The following is a 22,659-nucleotide window of genomic DNA, read 5'->3' as shown; positions in this document are numbered from 1 at the left end:
CTCTTTCTCAAATAAATAAATAAATAAAAATCTTAAAAAAAAAAGTATACAATAAACCAAATATAAAAGCATACTAAAGTTTATAAGTTTTCTTTACAAGACTAATTCTTTTTTTTTTTTTAAAGATTTTATATTTTTATTTGACAGAGAGACACACAGCGAGAGAGGGAACACAAGCAGGGGGAGTGGGAGAGGGAGAAGCAGGCTTCCTGCCGAGCAGGGAACCCGATGCAGGGTTTGATCCCAGGACCCTGGGATCATGACCTGAGCCGAAGGCAGACGCTTAACGACTGAGCCACCCAGGCGCCCCCGCCTTTTTTTTAAATAACAGCCTTCACTTGGGGCTCTGTGTGGGGAGTGTATTTGTGGGTGCAAGTGATAACTGTTCTTTATCCTTAATTTACATGCAATGGGATCAGATTACACGGAGTCTGTACTATACCTGATTTCAACAACATCATACCTTGTTTTTGCTTAAATCATGGAAAAGACAAAGCTACAAATAACCCTTGTGAAGAAATTTAAGTAATTTTAATGTGCTGAGCCAACAGATTTTTATTTGCAGACTGTTTTTCATTCTGTATTTCTTCTCTGGGTTCCTTGTATTCTGAGCAGTAAAAGCAGAGTGTTAGGAGGCTATGAGGACTGTTAGAATGAAGAAAAGAAATTCCAAGAGCTTTGGAGAGTAAAATTACCTGTTCCTGGAAAGGGGAGGTATTGGTTTAAGGAGATTTCATAGTGTTCCTAGTTACTTTTCTAGCTTACACACACACACACACACACACACACACACACACACACACACATTTTCATACTATTTTATGTTTAAGTGATGCACAGCATTATAAGTTATAGTAATTAGCTTTATGAGAAATTTGTTTTATTAAATAACTTGTGTTTCATGTTTGGGTCTTACTCATGTATTTAAAAGATATGTGTGTATATGCATATAGACGGTGAGTTCTATCCGCAATGCTCAGCATTGAGGGTATAGAGGAGAACTATAGCAAGCATGTTAGGTTTGATGATTGTATTCTTTTATCTCCTTTCACTGGACACTTTTAAACAGGATAAGGAATATAACAGTAATGAGGTGTGATTTTTCTATCCATTGGATTAACCAAAAATTTTAAAAAATAGCTATAACATCCAGTGTAGGCACGTATACAGGAAAGTTGTCTTGTTCTTGGGAGCGTAAATTATTTTAGGGTTCTTTTTGGGGGGGGGAGTGGTGTGCCAGAAATTTGCTAGTATCTATCAAAATTTAAAATGTATATATTCTTTGATTTGACAGTTGCAGGCTTATAAATTTCACCTACAAAGATAAACTTTTTTTTTCCCCAAAGATTTCATTTATTTATTTGACAGAGAGACACAGTGAGAGAGGGAACACAAGCAGGGGGAGTGGGAGAGGGAGAAGCAGGCTTCCCGCGGAGCAGGGAGCCCGATGCGGGGCTCGATCCCAGGACCCTGGGATCATGACCTGAGCTGAAGGCAGATGCGTAACGACTGAGCCCAGGTGCCCCTAATCTGATAGTTTTCATGTGTATTTTCTGAGTTTAGATTTTTTTCCTGTTGAGATTAATAGTTCGGTAGGATTATACTGCTATATACATGTACATAATACTGTAGTTTACCAACTACTTTGACACATGATTGCTTTCTTCCATGCAACCGCTGAAGCTGGATATTATTAACTCTGTATAACAAAAGGAAAACAGTAACTCAGGTGCAGTGACCTACCAGTAGTCACAATCTGCTAGTAACAGTCAGGACTTGACCCAGGTTGGCTGACTTTTGGGTACAGAGAATTTGGGGGAAAAACAAAACACTGTATCCTAATTGGCAAAGTTGGAAAGAGAGAACGTTCAAGGAGAAGGCAAAAAAGACCAAAGTAACTGTAGCCAACTTGGCCAAAGCCCATAGAAACCTTAGAAACCATAGAAACCCACTTTGTTATCATATAGGCAGCAGGTGATCAGATTGTAGGAAAATGACTGCTGCGTAGGTACAAACTGGAAGACGGCATTTTGCTAGGTTGTTTCTCGTCAGTTATGACATAATCCATAGTGTGTTATTAAAGTATGTTGTAAGTGGTTCATAACTAATACTAAAATTCAAGTTAGCAAGTTGGCCAGTGGTTTCATTTAACAATATTTTTGTTAAGATAGTGTAAAGTAAATTTAAAGGGATTCATATGATACCCTATTCACTTGTAGTTGTAAAAACTTTTTTTTTTTTGAGTAGGTGAATAAAGGAGAGGCTTAGACCTTGCAAATCCAGAATTGTATATAACTCTGATTTTATCTATGTGGGCTGTGAATTTTGGTAATTCACAGAAGTGTTTTGTGCATGACTGTTGAAATTGATTTATATTATGGCTTAAGAATGTTGAGAAATAGGGGGTGCCTGGGTGGCTTAGTTGATAAAGCATCTGACTCTTGCTTTTGGTTTAGGTCATGATCTCTGGCTTGTGAGGTTGAGCCCTGTCCCTAGCTCCCAGCTGGGCATGGAGTCTGCTTATAAGATTCTCTCTCTCGGGCGCCTGGGTGCTCAGTTGGTTAAGCAACTGCCTTCGGCTCAGGTCATGATCCTGGAGTCCTGGGATCGAGTCCCGCATCGGGCTCCCTGCTCAGCGGGGAGTCTGCTTCTCCCTCTGACCCTCCCCCCCCTCATGCTCTCTCTATCTCATTCTCTCTCTCAAATAAATAAAATCTTAAAAAAAAAAAGATTCTCTCTCTCTCTCTCCCTCTCTCTGCTTGCCTCTCTCTCTCCCCCTCTCCCTTTGCCATCACCACCACCTTACCCTCTCCCCCGCACGCTTTGTCTCTCTCTCTCTTAAGAAAAAAAAAAAAAGTTGAGAAATGTTACTAATATATTTTGTAGATACAGTTTTAACTACATATGTTTTCTTAACATTAGTAGAATTCACGTTTTGGACACAGATCTCTGGTTTTATTATGTTAAAATTAAAAATTTTCAAGAATGTAAAATCTTAAATTTAAGTCACGTGTATGTTGAAAGAGAAGGTTTCCTTCATCTGTGCAACTCTGACCTCAAACCCCATTTAATTCCCTGGGGGTTACCACTGTACCCCTGCAACCGTATTTATAGTCATCTGGAGGGAGTGAGTGTGTGTGTTAGAATTTTGCTATTGATTTGTAATGTAGGATACTCTTATTTGCTGAAGTAGGGTTTTGTTTATAAGAAAACAAGTGGCACAGAATATTTCTTGCCTTCCCCCAGGCTCTTAAAAATAGGTATGGAATGCCAACCTTCAGATATCACTAGCACCGTTCTTACTTTATCTTCCTGACAATCTGTGACGTATTATTATCATCCTTGGTTTTAAGAAGAGAGAATAATCTCAGAAATAAAGGCTTTGCCCAGTGTCACATAGCTAGTAAATGAGAGTGTAGTTTCTAACAAAAGTTAGAAATTCCCAACTCAGTAAATGTTCCAAACTGCTTCAAAGATGAATTGAACCTAGACCAAATTGTTAGTGTTTTCTGTTTTGGTTTTTGAAATGATAGCTTTGGCTGGTACCTGTTTTTGCTTTTGGAGGCTTTTATCTTTTTGCTATTGGTGTGCCATTTTTAAGGTCTAAAAACAATTATCTTTGTTTTTCTGATCTTTTGATCTTGGACACCAGTCAGAGTAACTGTCTTCCCTTGGATTTGCTGTGAGGGAGCTGGTGGAGCTGTACAGTAGTCCTTGATACCCTTACTGCTCTGTGATACACTTCTGTTGAATTAATCTGGTCTCTGTGGATTTGGAGGAGAAAGTTCAGTGACTCTTTCCTTCTGACAGTTTTATAATGTATTTGTAATTGTGACTCTTAAATGTCATGTTCAGCAGAATTTATGAAAACCTATGCAAGTAATTTCATAAAACCGTTATCATAACAGAATGTCCTTTGAAATGTTTGAGAACACGTTTCTTTTCCTGGATGTTGGATTAGAGGTTAGCTTCTAGAATATATTTGTTTAAGAATTTGAAGATGATGTTGAGTAGAAATGCTCTAACATGGGTAACTTGAAAAGGAGAAATTTCCCTTTATTTCTAGGGAGTTTTTTAAGGGTGTAGACAAGGCAAGTACATTGAGGATTGTGGGTTTGGTGACTTCAATAGGAAGGTTAAGAATCCGGGATTTAACTAAAAAAAAAAAAAAAATCTGTGATTTGATGAGATTGGGATTTCGTACCCTATCCTTAAAGTTAAAATAGCTTGGATTTATACTCAGGCTTTCCTTCTCTCCCTCCTTACTGTCCCCTTGCACTTACTAGCACAGTCTGGAATCAGAGTTAGAATTCTTGCTTGGCCATTTTGTAGCTGTATGATCTTGGACAAGTGGCGTAATGTTAACTCTAAAGACTCTCAAGTGTCTTATGCTTACAGTGTGCACAATATGCACTTTTCCAACTGACTGTTCATATTGAAAACATGTCTTTTGTAGCCAGCATGTAGGTGGGTTGTACTTTTTAAATCATTCTCATAATCTTTATCTTTAATTGTAGTGTTTATTATGTTTTTTGGTTTGCCTTATTTTCTTTAATAACAGCTTTACTGAGATACAGTTCCCATGTCCTAAAAGTCACCCTTTTGTGATAAGCAATTCAGTGCTTTTTAGTACTGTCATGGATTTGTGTACCCTCACCAATATGCAATTTCAGTAAGATCTGTTAACATTTAATATATTAGTGATGTGACTGGATTTATGGCTACCATTCTATTTTCCTGTCTTACTTGGATTATCTTAATTTTTGGAATTCCATTTAAATTTATCTATGAAGACCTTTTCCATTTTTTACTGTTTTTTCTAGGTATTGCAGTATACATCCTTAATTTATATGGTCTATTTAGAGTTAATATTATACCATTTTAGGTGTGCCTGGGTGGCTCAGTTGGTTAAGCGTCTGTCTTTGGCTCAGGTCATGATCTCAGGGTCCTGGGATCAAGCCCTGCTTTGGGCTCCCTGCTTAGCAGGGAGCCTGCTTCTCCCTCTCCCTCTGCTGCTCCCCCTGCTTGTGCTCTCTTGCTCTCTCTCTGTCAAATAAATAAGTAAAATCTTAAAAAAAATATATACCATTTTAGGTAAAATGTAGAAATGTTAAAAGTGTATAGTCCCCTTCCCCTCTCTTTCCGTCAGCATTCTCTGTGTTACCATTGTCATGTGTATTTCATCTGCATATATTATACATTCCATGGGAAAAATGTCATAATTTTTACTTTAAACATGTTTAAGGGGAGTTAGGACATTTCCTTCATTAATGACCCAAATATCAGTCCCTTGAAATTAAGATTGATTTTCATTTTGCTCTATTTTCAGGGTACCTTGAAGAAATTATGATTTATTTTTGTCTTTTATTATATACGTATTTAATGTGGTATATCATATATAACATAGAATTACCTGTTTCACCATTTAAAAAAATTTTGAATGCTTTATGAGTTTGCATGTCATCCTTGTGCAGGGGCCATGCTAATAATCTTCTCTATCCTCCCAATTTTAGTATATATGGGGCCCTTTTCACCATTTAAAAAAAATTTGAGGAGCGCCTGGGTGGCTCAGTCGGTTAAGCATCTGCCTTCAGCTCAGGTCATGATCCTGGGGTCCTAGGATTGAGCCCTGCTTTGGGCTCCCTGCTCAGTGGGGAGCCTGCTTCTCGACCTCTCCCTCTGCCTCTCACCCCTCTGTGCTCTCCCTCCCCGCTCTATCTCAAATAAATAAATAAAAATCTTTAAAAAAAAATTTAAAAAATTTTTGAGAGAGGGTGAGTGAGTGCCTTAACGGGCGGCCTGGCAGGGGAGGGAGGGACAGAGGGAGAGAGAGAATCCCAAGCATGCTCCCTCCTGCTGAGCGTGGAGCATGAAGCAGGGCTTGATCCCAGGACCCTGAGATCATGACCTGAGCCCAGATCACTAGTCAGACACTCAACTGACTGAGCCACCCAGGTGCACCCCTTTTCACCATTTTTAAGTGTACAATTCAGTGGCATTAAGTACATTTAGAGTGTGCGGCTATCTCTGCTATTCATGTCTAGAAATGTTTCATCATCCCCAACTGAAACTTTGCACCCATTAAACAGTAACTCTCTGTCACTGCCACCCATACCCCTGGTAAGGTGTGTTTTACTTTCTGTCTTTATGAATTTGCCTATTCTAGGTAACTCTTATAAATGGAATCATAGAATATTTTACCTTTTGTGTCTGGCTTATTTGAGCATAATGTCCTCAAGCTTCATCCATGTTGTAGTGTATGTCAAAATCTCATTGCTTTCTAAGTCTGATAAAGTCCATGGTATGGCTGTATCACATTTTTATCTGCCATCTGTTGATTGTCACCCAATTTGTACATGAGTAGAAGGCAGAAATCATGCTTTTTAATTCTTTTGTATCACTGAAGCTTTCAGTAGATGCTTGTTAACTATTCAGTAGGTAAGAGAAGTTGCTGAATTAAAACTTGGAATTCTGGAAATAAATATAGAAAGTGCACATTGAGAAACTTCCCTGTGTTTTTAGGTTGCAGTGCTATTTTTAATTTATAGTAACTTTGTGATCTCTTAAGGTTGAATTTCATCTATTTATTTGTGTATAACATCTAAACTTAGAATTCAGTAGGAAGGATTTTTATTGTTGTTCTAGTGAAAGTAATAGATTGAAGATTTTGTCAGATTAAATGAAGTACATTAATTATCACTGTTACATATAGTGATTCTTATTGCCTCAGATACATTCTAAAATTAAACTTTTAAGTGCATCCTTTCTAAAACGGGCAAAGAAGCAGAAATAATGAGATGATTGCTGGGGTTTTGTTTTTGGACTGGACCTTATCTAAGGATACTGTTATAGAGTTCCTGAGGTACCATATTGAAGCACAGTATGTGATATGCTAATTTGCCAACCAAAGAGTATTCTGTTCTTGTGTATGCACAGTTCCCAATATACTTATGGCATATTTGTTTGAATCCCGTGTATATTTTCTTAGCTTTTTATTTAGTTCTTCACATACTCATTGTTTGGTTCTGAGCTCCCTAAATTTGAGAAATGCTGTGCCAAAAGGTAACTGGGTGGCCTTTTTAGAGAAGGTGGTACCCAAAAATCTCTCTGAATGGGTGACCTTTAAGCTGAGATGCCACGGGAGAAGAGCATTCTAGTCAAAGAGCAAGATTTCTTTTACTACCCTTCCCCTCCCTGCTTTGGCATTCTTTTCTGGCCTTATAATTACGTGTCATGTCAAGGACCTTTACTTATTCATCTCTGAATTCCTGTTGTTTACCACTTTACTTACTAGTCATAAATAATTCTTTGCCAATTTTAATGGAATTGTTTATATATATTTCCATATATGAGAGAAACTTTTGGAAAGAGGCTTAATCTCCTTGCTGCTCACATCAAGCTCATTTGAAATACAGTTTTACTTTTAGAAATAACAAATATTTATTAGGATCTATTTCCTATTTTACATGAAAAAAATCTTATATTGGATATCTATATATGACTGTGAGTATAATACGGTTTTGTCTTCTGTACATATTAATGGTAAGTTAGTTTTGCAGTCTTTATGCTTTGGAGTTATAACTTGGGCCTATATCAGTGAAGTATATACAGACTGCCTGTGGTTTTTATAATCATTCCTGCTATAACTATTGTTTATCACACCATTTAAAAGCAAAAGCTATTTATTTATTTTTAAAGATTTATTTATTTATTTTAGAGAGCGAGCTAGTGCGAGCATGAACTGGGGTGCGGGTAGAGGGAGAGAGAGAAACTCAAGCAGACTCCCCACTGAGTGTGGAACCCAATGCGGGGCTCGATCTCTTGACCCTGAGATCATGACCTGAGCAGAAACCAAGAATTAGACGCCTAACCGCCTGAGCCACGTAGGTTCCCCAAAGCGAAAGCAATTTTAAAAGTGAATAGTAGAGAAAGATGAAAGGAAATAAGGAATCTAGGTAAAGTAAGAGTATAGGCAACAAGATCGATTGTGACCACGATACAAATGGATGAGATTTCTACCAGTGGATGAAATTTCTGCCTTTAGCAGATTGTTAACTTGTTTTGAGTAGTTATTCAATAACTGTGTGCCAGGTGCTATGCCAAGCACTCTACATGTACTAGCTCCATTTGCTTTTTATTTTTAAAATTTTAAATTAAAAAAAAATTTTTTTTTTTTTCCTTTAGAGAGGGAGGCTGGGAGGGGCAGAGGGAGAGAGAGCGTCTTAAGTAGGCTCCACACCTAGCGTGGAGCTGGACACAGGGCTTGATCTTACAATCCTGAGATCATAACGAGCTGAAATCAAGAGTCAGATGCTTAACGGACTGAGCCACCTAGGCGCCCCTCCATTTTCTTTGTGTAACTGCCCTGCAGGTGGATAGTTCTGTTTTCACTTTATAGATGTAAGAAGTAAAAGGAAGGTGTGTGTAAGCAAGTTCAAGGTCAGACAGCTATTAGTGCCAGGGCAAAGACTGGAATGCAGGCTTACCTACACTCCTGTAGCTGCCTAACTACTACTGGCCTATGCTCCCTCTGAAGGAGAGATTCTACAACTTGTTGCAGAACAAAACAAAATAAAACCTTAAATTGTTTTCAGCTTTTTTCCTTACCCATCATTATTTTTTTCCCTGTAAGGCTATAATTTTATAATTATAACAAGTTAAGCTTCTTGGTATCTTTAGCTTGTAGAACATTTTCAGACCTCAAGGGACTCTCTAAAGAGTTGTCTGTAAAAGTTCAGGTTTCTTGGGGCTCCTGGGTGGCTCAGTGGGTTAAGCGTCTGCCTTCGGCTCAGGTCATGATCCCAGGGTCCTGGGATGGAGCCCCGCATCAGGCTCCCTGCTCAGTGGGGAGCCTGCTTCTCCCTCTGCCTGCCGCTCCCCCTGCTTGTGCTCTCGCTCGCTCGCTCGCTCTCTCAAATAAATAAAATCTTTGGGAAAAAAAAAGTTCAGGTTTCTTCCCTAAAAGCCAGAATTGGGAAAAAGAAGCAGATGAAATAAGCAGACAAGCACAGAGCAGAAGAAGGAGAGCAGTGGAAAGCAGTAATGGCGGTTTGTAGTGGAGTCTGCAGTGTGGTCGCTGTGGCTGCAGGCTGGGGCAACTGCAGCAGTGCCAGAAACACACATGGTGGAGGACTCACCTTCCACATGCCTTGGCCAGTGTAGTTTCAATGAGTGGGGTGTAGGGGCAGTAGTAGCCTTAACAGGATTTGGTAGAGGTTAAAAACAGTAATGGGGATGATGAGCTGCAGATGTTAAAATATATGAAATAAGGAGTAAGAAGAGCTAGAAGATAAAACAGTTCTCTGGGGTGCCAAAAAAGTGACCAGTAATGCAGACATTCATATCCTTTAGAAGGTGGACAAATGTATTTATCCCCTGTGCAAATTACTTGGATCAGTTTACATTTTCTTTAAAATAAAAGAAAGTCAAAGCTGCTGGACTTATGATGCATAGGCAGGTATACTTCTGAGTAAGAGAAGACCTTGCTAAATGGGACTCTGATAGCAGGAGGGGGAGTATTTGGGTTCCTAGTGAATTAATGATTCTGTTTTTTTGGGGATTGTCAAATAATATGAAAAGTGTTTCCTATGTGTTTTTTTCTCACTCTTTGTATGCTCTTATGGTATCGTTACCTCTAATTTATACATGAAGGAACTGAATCAAATAAAATAATTTTCCTGGGACGCCTGGGTGGCTCAGTCGGTTAAGGATTCTTGGTTTCGACTCAGGTCATGATCTCAGGGTGGTGAGATAGAGCTCTACCTCGGACTCTGTACTGAGTGGGGAGTCTGCTTGAGATTCTCTCTCTCTCTCAAATAAAATAAATAAAATCTTAAAAAAAAAATGGTGTGTGTGTGTGGGGCGCCTGGGTAGCTCAGTCAAAGTTAAGCATCTGATTTCTGCTCAGATCATGATCTCAGGATCCTGGGATGGAACCCTGTGTTGGGCTTCCTGCTCAGTGGGGAGACTGCTTGTACCTCTCCCTCTGCCCCCGCTCCCCGCTCATGCTCTCTCTCTCTCAAAATTAAAAAACAAACAAACCAAAATTTCCTAATCACATACTAGTAGGTGATCAGTTCTTTTGATTGAAGTCTATTCTTTCAAACCCTGAGGGTCGTAAAAAGCTGGTTTAACTGCACAGATTGTATGGAAAACTAAAATTTAGTCAGAAAAAAATATTTTTTTAGTGTGTGTGCTATTTATTGTGATTAATTTTGGGGTGGGGCTTTAAGCATCTGGCATACTTTTTAGGTCATCAGAGAAAGATAAAATTATATTCCAACATTAATATTACAAGTGCTTACTTATTGTATTCTTTAGAAAAATTTCACACAGTAACTCAAAATAGCAAATTAACATGTTAATGATACCTTCATTCCATCGCCCCTTATTTTGAACTTTTAATTACTTTATTTTTTTTAAGTAAGCTCTATGTCCAACATGGGGCTTGAACTCATGAGCCTAAGATCAAGAGCGCCACCTCCTACTGACTTAGCCAGCCTGGTGCCCCTGAAAACCATAATTTATTTCAAAAGTTAATAATAGATACTAGATGTCTGTTCACATTTCATTTTAGGTTTTTCTATTATAAATCGCAGATGATATTATGGTGAACAGGCTAATATTTTGAGCACCAATAAATGAGGCCTTGCTCATGTATAGCAAATATTTTGTTTATTTTGAGACCTAAATCATTAGTTTATAGGATAATTTTTTTCTTGACAAGCTTCTAAACTTTCAGAGTCTTGCCGAGTCCCTGGTGAGCTTTAGATCACCAAGTCCAAATTTGTTGACTGACTAATGAAGAAACCAATAATTTAGTATGTTGTTGATTTTTCTTTTTCTTTCTTTTCTTTTTAGATAACCAGAGATCTTATTTTCATTCTTAGGAAATTGAAGTCAGCATGGCTTTGAAACAGGTTGCACGAATCTTAACCAAAGCTGACCACGTTGACAATCATGTTTTGCACAATATTTTTACTTGAGGAAGGGTAGACATTTCGCGTTTGTCTTAGCTTTTCGGTCCCTGAGGTATTAAAAGTAGTGACAGGGCTGCTCTGTTACTGTTCTGCAGCTAGCTCCTTTAATTGATGTTGAATTGTGGCTTTCCCTGCGCATAGGGTTAAGTAAAAGGGCTGCAGTCATCCAGTGAGCATTTTCCTTTAATGTGCTCATTAGTGGTGGCAAGTCCAGGTTTCAGCACATGCCAGTAATTTACATTTCATTGCTGAGTGGCTGCCCTTGTTCAAGAGTTGTTTCTAAGCCCGATGAATATATATTGGGAATAAACAGAGTAGAAGAATTGAAAGCCAAATACCCTGCCAGGCCTTTCAGTTGGTTCTGAAGCTTCCAGTGGATCTCTGATTAGCAATGCATGAAGCAGAATGAAAATGCAAAGATGAGGCCTACAGAAGTTGTTCCAGGTAGACTATCCCCTTAAATCCCCTTTTTGTGACCACCTTTCCATTTCCTCTTCCCCAGATTCTTCACTCAAGGCAGACTTTCTGTTAAAGTAAAAATACTCTGTTAGACCTAGGAAGTGAACAGAGAATCAACCTGGTTCCTTTACCCCTTCTAACTATTAAGGGAAGTTTGATTGTTATGCAATGAATTCACAGAAGCAAAGGGCTTGATCGGCTTTATAGCTCCTAGGGACCCCATTATTGTGATTGGGATCTTTGTGGTGATTCCTTCTGGGATTCATTTTTCCCTCTTTGCCTGATTGGTACCAGCTTGTTCTGGCTTTTGAACGCTTGCATAGATCATTAAAGGGTAATCTGTGGAGGCTGTGGTCAGTGTTCCTGGACGTAGGGACAGACTCCATGTTAATGTTGTCTTCGAAATTGGGGTGTTGGGGAAGATCCACAAGATTTCTTTTGGAGAAAAATTTGATATATTATAATAAAGCATTTTTAGAACTCAGCATTTTATTACAAGTTACTTCGTGCATAGAGGAAACACTAGCCTGGCTATCTTTAGATTAAAAATGTGCTGCTAATTCTTTTTACATTTTAAGTTTACTTTCATATATATTGAAATCTGAGTTGTAAGAATGTAGGTATTAATATTGCCAGTTGGGTGTGTTTCATGATCTGGCATCTGTTTATCTACTTACTTTTTTTTGTGCTGCTTTCCAAAACATTGAATTTAAGAAGTTTTGTTCACCATTCATGGTTAGAATCAAAAGTGAATGAATTTATGACTGACTACAGTATTAAAAGACCTTGAAAAACATGAGTACTCAAAGTCAGATTATTATTATTTTATGGTAAATTCAAGTTGGATGTGATTGAGCTTTTGAATCATTTAAGCATGAAGGTATGTTAACCACAGTTTATTAAATCTTTTCGTTTTCATTAGCTCGAGTTTTAATAGAGGAGCAATATGGTTTTGAAATTTTTTATATGTATGAAGGTCAAGATGAGAATCTTGAGAAGAGTAATTTAGTAATGTTCTGATCAGTACTTGAAGCCTTTGCAAAAATGTAACAATAAATGTACTTCTAGATGACTACTTGAAACTATTCTTTCTGGATGCCTGCCAGATCAAACCCCATGGGATTAAGTTTTGGAAAATCACTTGCAAATTTGTGGGGGTGTCAGTGACTTTGAGTATTTAACTGTCTAAATTGTCATCTACATGTGTTCTGTCTGTGCATTGGGTAAAAAAAATTAGAAGTTTGTCAGCCAGTTAGAATTAAAGGTGACATCTGCTTTTAATTGGTGTTTTATTTTCTTCCAAGTCAGGAAAAATTCAGTAAGACATGAATTATCAAATTTTGCAATGCTAAGCAACTTGTCAAGTGACAGTAAGCACTACCTTGAGCGCTGGTACAGATGGGAAGTGTTAAAATGTTGATTAATCGTCCCAGTTCTGATTATGGTTTTAGAAGGCTAAAGCCTGTGTAACCATTGCCAGCTTTCTAGTATCAGAATAGCATTCATTTGTTAATTTTGTAGGCTTTTTTCAATTACTGGCAAACTGCCTCTTGTATAATGAGCATTTGAATAGTTTTAGTGATACTTGGTTAGTAGACTTAGGGTCAGATAAAGAAATGTAGAATTCCTCTGTTTCTCAGGTCCATTATTTATTTAGTAAACACTTTAGTTCCATTCTTTTTAGTAAAAAAAAAAAACAAAAACTGAAAAAAATCTAAAAGTGAGCTTTAAGATGCTGTTCTTTTACACACACCCATGATGTGTTGAGAAGGGTGTATCTGTTTGAATCTTGGCAAAGGAAGCCTTGCCTGGCCCCCTGTTGAAAAAGAAAATCGATTATTTCTGTTTTTACCATTTCCAAGCCATTTTAAGATATAAAACATAAATCAGTTCCTTCAAGAAGAGCATGTAAAAAATAGCTCAAGACTTCAGACATTCTCAGAGCTTTTAAAAAAAAAAAAGTCCCAAGGAAATATTCCCATCATATTGATTACATTTTAATTTTCTTGTTACTGAAAATTTGAGCATGGTACTAAGTGGTCTCTTTATGTATAAAGTGTGTCTTTAAAAATTTCACTGTGAAGGAGATACTCTTTTCCTGATAATTGTTAAATAAAAGTAGAGATTCTCCTTTCCCTATTTGAATAGATCTGCATTGTAGAGGTAGAATTCTGTTTTAAAAGTGGTTAGTACTTGAAGCAACATTTCTTAGATTAGGTTCTTAATATTACCAGACTTCAGTTGCATTCAGGTCTTGTTTTTTGTTGTCCACTTCTGAATATCTGATAAATGTTTTATGTAGTAATACGTTCTTCCTACCAGAAAACATTGGGTTATTTAATTTGATTCATAAAATTTTCCTGTTCAGTTACTTGGATACTGTGTAGATTTTATTTCAACTTAAAAAGTAGACAAGATGCTTATGTAAATTCACTTAATAATTTTACATATAGTTGATAAGTAGCATCTTTTTTTTTTTTTAAAGATTTTATTTATTAATTTGAGAGACACAGCGAGAGAGGGAACACAAGCAGGGGGAGTGGGAGAGGGAGAAGCAGGCCTCCCGCAGAGCAAGGAGCCTGATGCGGGACTCGATCCCAGGACGCTGGGATCATGACCTGAGCCGAAGGCAGACGCCCAACGACTGAGCCACCCAGGCGCCCCAATAAGTAGCATCTTAAACCCAGGAGCCAAGTTTAGCAGTTCTCACATATTTTTAGAAAATAGTAGAGAAATAGAAAATTTAGATTTTCTAGTTTAACTATACAAAACATTTTGATGCCTGATAACTTCAGGATTCATTGCCCCTGTACATTTTTCAAGTTACTTGCTTTTCAATGCATAAGGCTTTAATTTACTGCCTACTGACACCCCCCAGATGGTGTTTTTCCAGAGTTTTGAGAGTGGACTACTATAGCTGCCCTTACAAGCGCTGGTTTGGGTTGCTGGCACAGACTCTCCTAAGATGCCCCAGATCTAGAAGGATGGGAGGTTCTGGCAACATCTACCAGGCAAATGTTTTTAGATATCTTTTTTTAGGTACAGAATTACTGTTTTCTACAGTATTTTTGCTTCTTTGAATCCTGTTTTAATGCCTATTTATTTTAAGAAGTAACTTAGACACAAGATTTAACAGCATTTTTTTTTTTTTCACTGTTAACTTAGATTTTTGTCTGTAAGGTCTTTTTCTTTACCTTGAATTTTACAGAATAATAATAAAGTTAAATATTTGTATCCTGAAGTAATAAATTGCTTCTGTAAATAACTGATTTTATAAAGTCAAATTTATATGCTGATAAAAACTCCTGTTTTATTTTTTTAAATTTAAATTTTGTTAGTTAACATGTAGTGCAGTATTGGTTTCTGGAGTAGAATTCAGTGATTAATCCAGTACATGCAACACCCAGTGCTCATCACAACAAGGGCTCTCCTTAATACCCATCACCCATCTAGCCCATCCCCTACCCACCAAAAACTGTTGAATTTAGAGATGCTCAGTGACTTTCGTGTCCTCCTTTTATGCTTGCTGTGTTTTTAAGGAATAAGAGAAAGTTTGATATATGTATTTTACTGAAAAGAAGCCTAAAACCTACAGCTGGAATTTGAATTGGGGCAATAATTTACTTTTTTGGCCCCGAATGCTCTCATGATCTTTTAGGAAACTGAGAATCCTGATAGACTTGGCTGGTTAATCATTTCTGTGTTTTCAGTTCAATTTGGTTACTAATATTTGACTTGTTCTTGCTTCTCTTTGCCTGTAGCATGCGGTTCCTATTTAGATTACCAAGCTTTCTTTATCATGTGATCCTGTCACTCTCTTGACAGTTGATGGGATCAGGGATTAGTGTCTGACCCAAAGGCCGTGCTCTATAGAGGGGTCATAGTTTAGGGGGTGTGTGTCGGGGGTGGGGTAGGGGTGGGCGTGGATGTGGATATGTATGTGGTGGGGGTCATGGGTGGGGGTGGGGTGCAGAGAAGGTTGTGACACTTCAACTGAAATAACAAAGATGAGAAGGAGCAGGCAGCATGTGAAGATCCAGGGCAAGCCCTCTCCACACAGAGGGAATGGCAGGTGTAAGTGTCCTGAGGCAGGAATGAGATGAGCATGTGGCTTGAGAGAAAGAAGCTGGTGTGGTAGGAGAATAATGAATGAGGAAGCATGTGGTAGAGGTTGGAAAGGTAGGCTCAGGGCAGATCAGTTGGGCCATCATCACAAGCTGGGATTTTCATCTGTGTGGCATTAGGAAGCCACTGGGGGGAATTAAAGCATGTGATGACATAATGTGATGTACTCTTTTATTACTGTAAGAAGAGTGCATATCAAATTGAAGAATAATGTGATTAACAGTTATGATAATGAGTAGAAAAATTTAAATTCCGTACTGAATATAACAAACAGTGTTGTAGAAGTAGGTAAAGTCTCATACCTGCCCACCTTCAGATGCTCTCAGGACACAGCTCTGTGAAATCAAAGCTATCTTCTAATTTATACTTTGCAAATCATGGACTTTTCAGTAAGCCACACCCTTACCATCAAAGGTTAATCTAATACCAAGAATCACTCATCTTCCCACAATGGTTTATTTCCCCAAGTCCAGATTATTCAATCTTGAAAAACACTCCAGTTAGACAGCTCTTGGGAACATTTGACCTTCAAGTCCCAAGAGCACTTAGCGGCTAGGTGTGGATACAAGGGAATATATGGCATTCCAGTTTAAGGTGGCCGCTTGAAGTTCTGTATCCTTTGATATCTTCCCACCAGTGTTAATTACTGATCTGCTTTGGTTTTCTCTCTGGCTAGCAGGTGATCGTTATACCACACAGACACACTTAAATAAATGCTTGTATATGTCAGGTGTGCACATGCACAGGCACTCTCCCATTGTAGTGGACAGTTAGCTTGTCCAACACCTTTTCTCCCATGGGTGATTTAGTTAAGCCAGTTATGATCACCTTATCTTCCCTGACAATTACTGATTTAGGGATGAGTCAGTGAAGGCTTAAGCCAGTTTGGGTCAATGAAGCATGAGAAGCTTTTTTTGAGATTCCTTAGGAGAGAAACCTGCTCATTCTAAGCTTTAGCACCAATGTGCCTCTCTCTTTTCTCCCCCCTCTCTCCTTTCTCCTCCCACACATTTTGTGAAGAAGAGAAAGCTTGGTGCTGCTGACAGCCATTATTGTGACCATGAGGATAGCTAGCAGAATGGGGGTTAGATCCAAGAGAATGGCAGAGAAATCAAGAACTGTGAGATGTACTTTTAGAAGGATTTCTGTCCAAAAGGTTGGTGGGGGTGTATGTTGGGTGAGGGGAGAGTAGGGATGTTTATGCTAGACACTGAGGAACTAAGTTAAAAAATAGAGTTCAGAACTTGCTTTTCGAGGAAACTTATTTATGGGTATTGGCTTTTGATTTGTTTTAAGACCTTTTTGCATTGGATTTAGGGACTGAAAAAATACTCTGTTATTAATATTTAGTGAAAATTGGAAAAAACCAGAGGTTAAAGAATTTTAACCCTTCCTTATTAGGAAACCAGTCTCAGGACTGTGAGTTGCTTTAATAATGTTGCCAGGCAGCCAGAACTATCTGCATATCATACATGGGTGTGTTGAGAGATCCAAGAGTTAGAAGATAGGTAGGCTTGAGGAAAGTATTAGAAACAGACTAGCCAGCTGTTAGCTTTTGTTTCTCTGCTTTTGCTTCTTTCTTTAAAATCTTTCTGCATGCCTGTCTACTTTCATCCTCTGCTTCTCTGCTTGCATGGCCCAGTGGAACATGCCAAAAATCATAGCTCCTGAGCTTAGGTGTTTTAGGTCTTGCATCCTGAAAAGAGGAAAGCTGCATTTTTCTTTCTTTCCTTATTCCTAGGAAAGGGACTATGATGGATGTAATTTGGGTTAGCTGCTTTTTGCGCCAGTCGTCTGTGTTCAGGGGCAAGATCATATAATTCAAAAGGGCTGCAGTTGAGGGGTTTTTTGCCGTGGTTGGGAAAAGGACAGTTCAGGAAAGTTCTGAGCTGGGTAAGTCTGCCACAAAATGTTTGTTTTTACTCCCTAATTATAGGGCAGTGTGATAATTTCAGCCATCAAAGCATATCTAGTGTAGGTGCTGCATGGAAGTAGTAGTTAATTCTGGTAGGTTTGGGATTGGGATAGCTGGAGAGAACATTGTCAAACTTTATATAAGGGGTGTGTGCGTGTGTGTGTGTGTGTGTGTGTGTGTGTGTAAGGATTAGTGAAGAAGAGTATTTTGTATTTGTATAGCTATTGGTTTCCTCACTAGGAATTGACACCTATCATAAAAGCCCTGTGCCCCTGTAAAGCTCTGTTTCATGACCGTAGCTTTTTTGGAGTTATGAAGTATACATGTAGAAGAAAATCATGAACTTTTTGAGCCAGGAGGAACTTAGAACTTAACTGATTGGTTGGCATATATCTTTTGATGCGGCAGATGCTGGTGAATACAAAGATGAAGAAGGTTCACTACCTTGAAGAAGTTGATAGGGGAGAGATGCAGCAGGGAGGAGGTTAGTTCATCAGAGTGTCATAGATGGCCTTGTGGAGAAGTCAGATGAAAAGATTACTTTTGATTGGGCAGGAGTGTCTAGGGAAGTCTCATGAAGAAGGTGGCATTTCAACTAGGCCTTGAAGACAGATAGCATTTAGGTAGAGAAGATTGTAGAGGAAAAGCATGGACTTACAAAAAGGGAAAGGACGTTTCAGGAAGGGGATTGATTTTTTTGGCTCTCCCTTTGAAATGAGCTTGGAATCTGACCACTTCTCACCACTCCCAGCACTACCATCAATTCTGGTCACCAGCATCTCTCATCTGCGTCATTGCATTAGCTTCCTACTTGCTGTCCAGGTTTCCATCCTTACCTCCCTCTAGGGTATTCTCAAAACCCAGTCAGAATGATCTGTCAACATGTAAGTCAGATATCAAAGCATTTCTTGGCTAAAAACCAAACCACAAAATACCTTTATTTGCTTCCAATTTCATTCAGAATCAGAGCCAAAGTCCTTCAAGACACCCATCACCCTCCTTGCACCATTCTGACATAATTATTTTACACTCTTTCTCACTTCCTTTGTTTTAGCTCTTTTTTGAGATATAAGGTATGCTTACAACCTCAGGGTCTTTTCACTTGCTAGTTTCTTTGTTTGGAACACGTTGCCTCCAGATAGATCTTCTTTGGGCCATTATCCAAAGTCATTTTCTCAAAGATGCCTACCCTGACTATCCTAATTAAAATTGCAGGTTACCGGGGCGCCTGGGTGGCTCAGTCGTTAAGCGTCTGCCTTCGGCTCGGGTCATGATCCCAGTGTCCTGGGATCGAGCCCCGCATCGGGCTCCCCGCTCCGCGGGAAGCCTGCTTCTCCCTCTGCCACTCCGCCTGCTTGTGTTCCCTCTCTCGCTGTGTCTCTCTCTGTCAAATAAATAAATAAAATCTTTAAAAAAAAAAAAAAAAAAAAAAATTGCAGGTTACCATTCTCCCACCATCTCATACTCTTAATTCCCATTTCTTAATTTATTTTCCTCTGAAGTATGTATTGCTGTCTGATATATATTTAGTAACCTACACAACCACAGTAGTTTTTTTTGTTTTGATCATTACTATTTCCTCAGTGCCTAGAACTATATCTGACTCATATATATTTGTTTAATGAGCAAGTAAATGAATAACAGGTGGATTGTCTACCTTTGTGTTTGAGCCATTCATGGAACAGATTTGATACCCTAAGTTCCTCTTAAGTAAGCAGGTATTTATAAATGCACAAATCACTTGTATGGCATCTGTGCAAGGTAGTTATTCAGCTGGTGCTCGTGATTATAATGACTGGAATTTTAAACCCTTTTATCATATAAGCGGTGTTTGGCAAACTTCATCTGTAAAGGGCCAGATAATAAATATTTTAGAATTTGCAGGCCATAGTGTCCCAACTGTTCAGCTTGGTTGTAACTGCACAACTCTGCAGTTGCAGGGTGGAAGTAGTCCTAGATGATAGGTAAATGAATGGGTATGGTTGTGTTCTAATAAAACTTTATTTATGGACACGAAAATTAGACTATTATGTAATTTAACATGTCATGAAATACTTTTTTTTTTTCCCCCAATTATTTAAAAATGTCCCTTTTTGTGGCACCTGGGTGGTTCAGTCGTTAAGTGTCTGCCTTCAGCCCAGGTCATGGTCTCAGGTTCCTGGGATCGATCCCCACATCGGGCTCCGTGCTTGGCGGGAAGCCTGCTTCTCCCTCTCCCACTCCCCCCTGCTTGTGTTCCCTCTCTTGCTGTGTCTCTCTGTCAAACAAATAAAATCTTAAAAAAAAAAAAAAGTCCCTTTTTAGTTGGATAGGAATTGACTACTCTGTGGTCTGGGTGTGGTGTTTGAAACAGCTGTGTATCTGTACAAATATATTTAGTCTAGTGCACATTCACTGTCATGTTTGTAAGTACATACTTAGTTATGGCCATAAGAAAGAGATTTTGGGAGAATCAAAAAGCACATGGTACAGTTATCTGTGCTAATGGATGGGGAGCGTAGAGTAATAGGGAAAATAAAATAGGGATGATATAGAAGTAATCTTAGAATGTTTTGTGTAGTTTGAATGTTGTGGGGCCTAATAATCATTTTCAGTAACATTCGATTTACGTTCTCTTCAGTGCACATCAGTTGAGAATGTGGATAATGAATTCAGAAATGCTGTGGAGGAATTATTTTCAGAATTAAAAATCTTCTGTGGATTAATTGAAAATTCATTGCATTGGTGAAATATATGTAAAATATAGTAGCTTATGTAAACATTAATGTTATATTTAGAAAATGTCTGGTTTTCCCAGAAGATTTGAATTATGCTCTTAAGAGGCCAGGGGTTCACTCTCCCAGCCCCAAATAGAGTGGGGCAGGACCTGGCAGCCTGGTAGATGTGGGATTGAAGCATCATAGGTTTAAACACACCCCATTCTATGGGTCCTTGATAAATTCATACCTGCTGATTGTTAACGTTTAAGTTTATGGATTAGGTATTATTCTCTGTGATGGAAAAAAAATTGCAGAAAGAGGGTAAGCATGTAAGAAGGAACCAGAATTATGTCTTAGCATGTTGAGACTAACGTAGGGAAAAGGAATTCTTGGAAAGAAAAGTCAAATGGGATCTGTGGAAGAAATGAGGTTTTTAGGCAGATACAGGGATTAATGCTAATTTGAGTCTGTTTGTTTTCATGAAGCTGACCCCAAGGTAGGGGTGTATTTTGTGTGCTGTCTGGATTACCTATGGTGTCATCCCAAGTTGTTGCAATAGGAGACTTACATTATTTTAAATAACTTTTAAAAATTTTATTTAGGAAATTACAGATGAGTATGTTTGAAACAATTATCTTACAGATATATCTTGACTATTTAATAGTACGAACAATGATTATAATTTTTTTGTTTCCCAGTAGTGTAAGATTCTTACTTTAAACTCATAAGGTTACACCTTTCCAGTCTAAGGTAATTTCTATGCTGTCCTCTCATCTAAATAAATAAATAAATGAATAAATAAATAAATGCATGCATGCATGCCCCAGAAATCAATTTACGTGTGGTTAATTTGAAAATTCTTTGTAGATTGGACAACCATATTGGAAAAGGACTGAATCTTTTGAGGACTTTATTATAGGTAACCTAAAGAAGTCAGAAGACTGTATTTTAAATCAGTTGCATCTCATGAGGCATTGATTTCTTGGTAGGCCTTAACTAGGATTTAGCCTCCTCTTAAAATAGCTGGAAATTGCTGGAGACTAATGACTCTTTTGTCATCAGAGCACTGTTTTCTAATTGGTATGGTGGGTGGACCTTTGTGTTCTATGGAAATGCCTTGGCATGTCATCCCAGCTCATGGATTTCATCCTTGACGGCAGTTTATGTGTTCTGCTCACCTGTCATATTCTCTCTGTTCAGCTTCTCGTGTGGATATTGAAGCCAAGAATTTAAGAAGACTTTTGAAGTGTATTTGTAATTAAATAGCATTATTAAACCAGAGTTGAAGGCTATGGTCAAGTAGGGTAACTGCAGTGTCAAAATTGAGCTTCTAAAACAGAAAAACATCCTAAACCACAGAGCTTTACAGCATGAACAGTAGTACTCCAAAAACACGCTTTTTGTTTTGGAACTGAAATATTAAAGGTAATAATAACAAGAGTAAACTGTTTAAAATCTGTCAGAAGTATTTCACAGCACATGGCAGTAGAGATTACCCAGGTACATGTGAGGTTTTAAGTGCTGAGTAATTTATCACAAGGCATTTTATGATTGGTTTGGGTCTGATCTACTGAAGACATTTCTAGGTCCAGATAAGAATGTCTTCCGTTGGAGTTCCCCCTGGTTGTCCTACTAATAAGGCACTGATAGGCAGAATGAATCTTACTGTCCTGGTAACCAGACCTGCTTTTTGGTTTCATATTTCAGTGGAGTTTTCTGGTCCAAAAAGCTTTATAGTTACCTTTAACTACTCCCCTCCCTTACACTTCCTCATTTATTCATTCTCCCTGAATCCATTGCCAGCTCTCTTGTTATCACTGCAGCTTCTCTTACCTCTTTCCCCCCACTAGATCCCACGGCTGCTCCAGTGGCTCCTACGTCCTCCTTCTCACCTGGGCCACTGATCCCTTCATCTCAGTCTTTCCTCCTCGGAGCGCCGCTGCCTCGCTGACCTTCCAAAGCGCTTCCGAACTCTCCAGTGGCTCACCGTTGGCTGGGAGGCTGCATTTGTTCCTCAAGCAGGCCATTCCCCACACTTTCGTTTCTGTCTGTCTTTCCATTACCATTTGTGCTTCCCTTCTCTGCAGTTTCCGGTACCAGAGGAGATCTGGCTGCTGTATTGTGATAGTCACTTCAAAGAAACTTTGTGTAACATCTTTTCCTCCGGGAGGACTGTCTCACTCTTTCTTTGGAAGAAGGCTCACCTTTATTTTAGTCATGTGTCGGAAGGGCAAGCAGCTCTCCACTCGAGCAGGGGTTGGCAGAGGGGAAGGAGCCAATTGAAAGGAAGAGATGAAGGGTGCAGGGGAAAGGTGGGTTTAGCCTCTTCAGGAAGGGTCTGAGTTAGTTGGGGCGAAGGGGCCAACAGCAGGAGGACCGTCTCTGGAGCGTGGCTCCTGGAACGTGTTAAACCTGTGCACCCAGGAAGGCAGGCGGGAGCCAGCCAACAGTTGTTTAACGGACTTCCAGTCTTTTACACGTA

At 38.8% G+C, this 22,659-nt stretch overlaps 1 protein-coding gene and 1 non-coding gene across 3 annotated transcripts in view; one reads left to right on the top strand and one right to left on the bottom strand.

The window, feature by feature from the left end:
- PCCA (propionyl-CoA carboxylase subunit alpha) overlaps nucleotides 1-22,659 on the top strand; it is a 417,324-nt gene that overhangs the window by 86,652 nt on the left and 308,013 nt on the right. The window contains exon 1 of one of the 2 annotated variants that reach the window (XM_032402681.1): nucleotides 15,460-16,719. The exons of the other annotated variant lie outside the window; for it this stretch is intronic. Coding sequence (XP_032258572.1) covers nucleotides 16,624-16,719 — 96 coding nt within the window. The 5' untranslated portion in view covers nucleotides 15,460-16,623. Of the gene's footprint in view, nucleotides 1-15,459; nucleotides 16,720-22,659 lie in introns of those variants that run through there. 2 annotated transcript variants of the gene reach the window in all.
- Nucleotides 5,430-5,537, bottom strand: LOC116631880. Its single transcript, XR_004299317.1, has one exon. It is a non-coding gene; the product is annotated as a U6 spliceosomal RNA (small nuclear RNA).

Source organism: Phoca vitulina, unplaced genomic scaffold, assembly GCF_004348235.1.
Source record: "Phoca vitulina isolate PV1807 unplaced genomic scaffold, GSC_HSeal_1.0 scaffold5, whole genome shotgun sequence".
NCBI lineage: Eukaryota > Metazoa > Chordata > Mammalia > Carnivora > Phocidae > Phoca > Phoca vitulina.
This window is presented reverse-complemented; position numbering and strand designations above follow the sequence as displayed.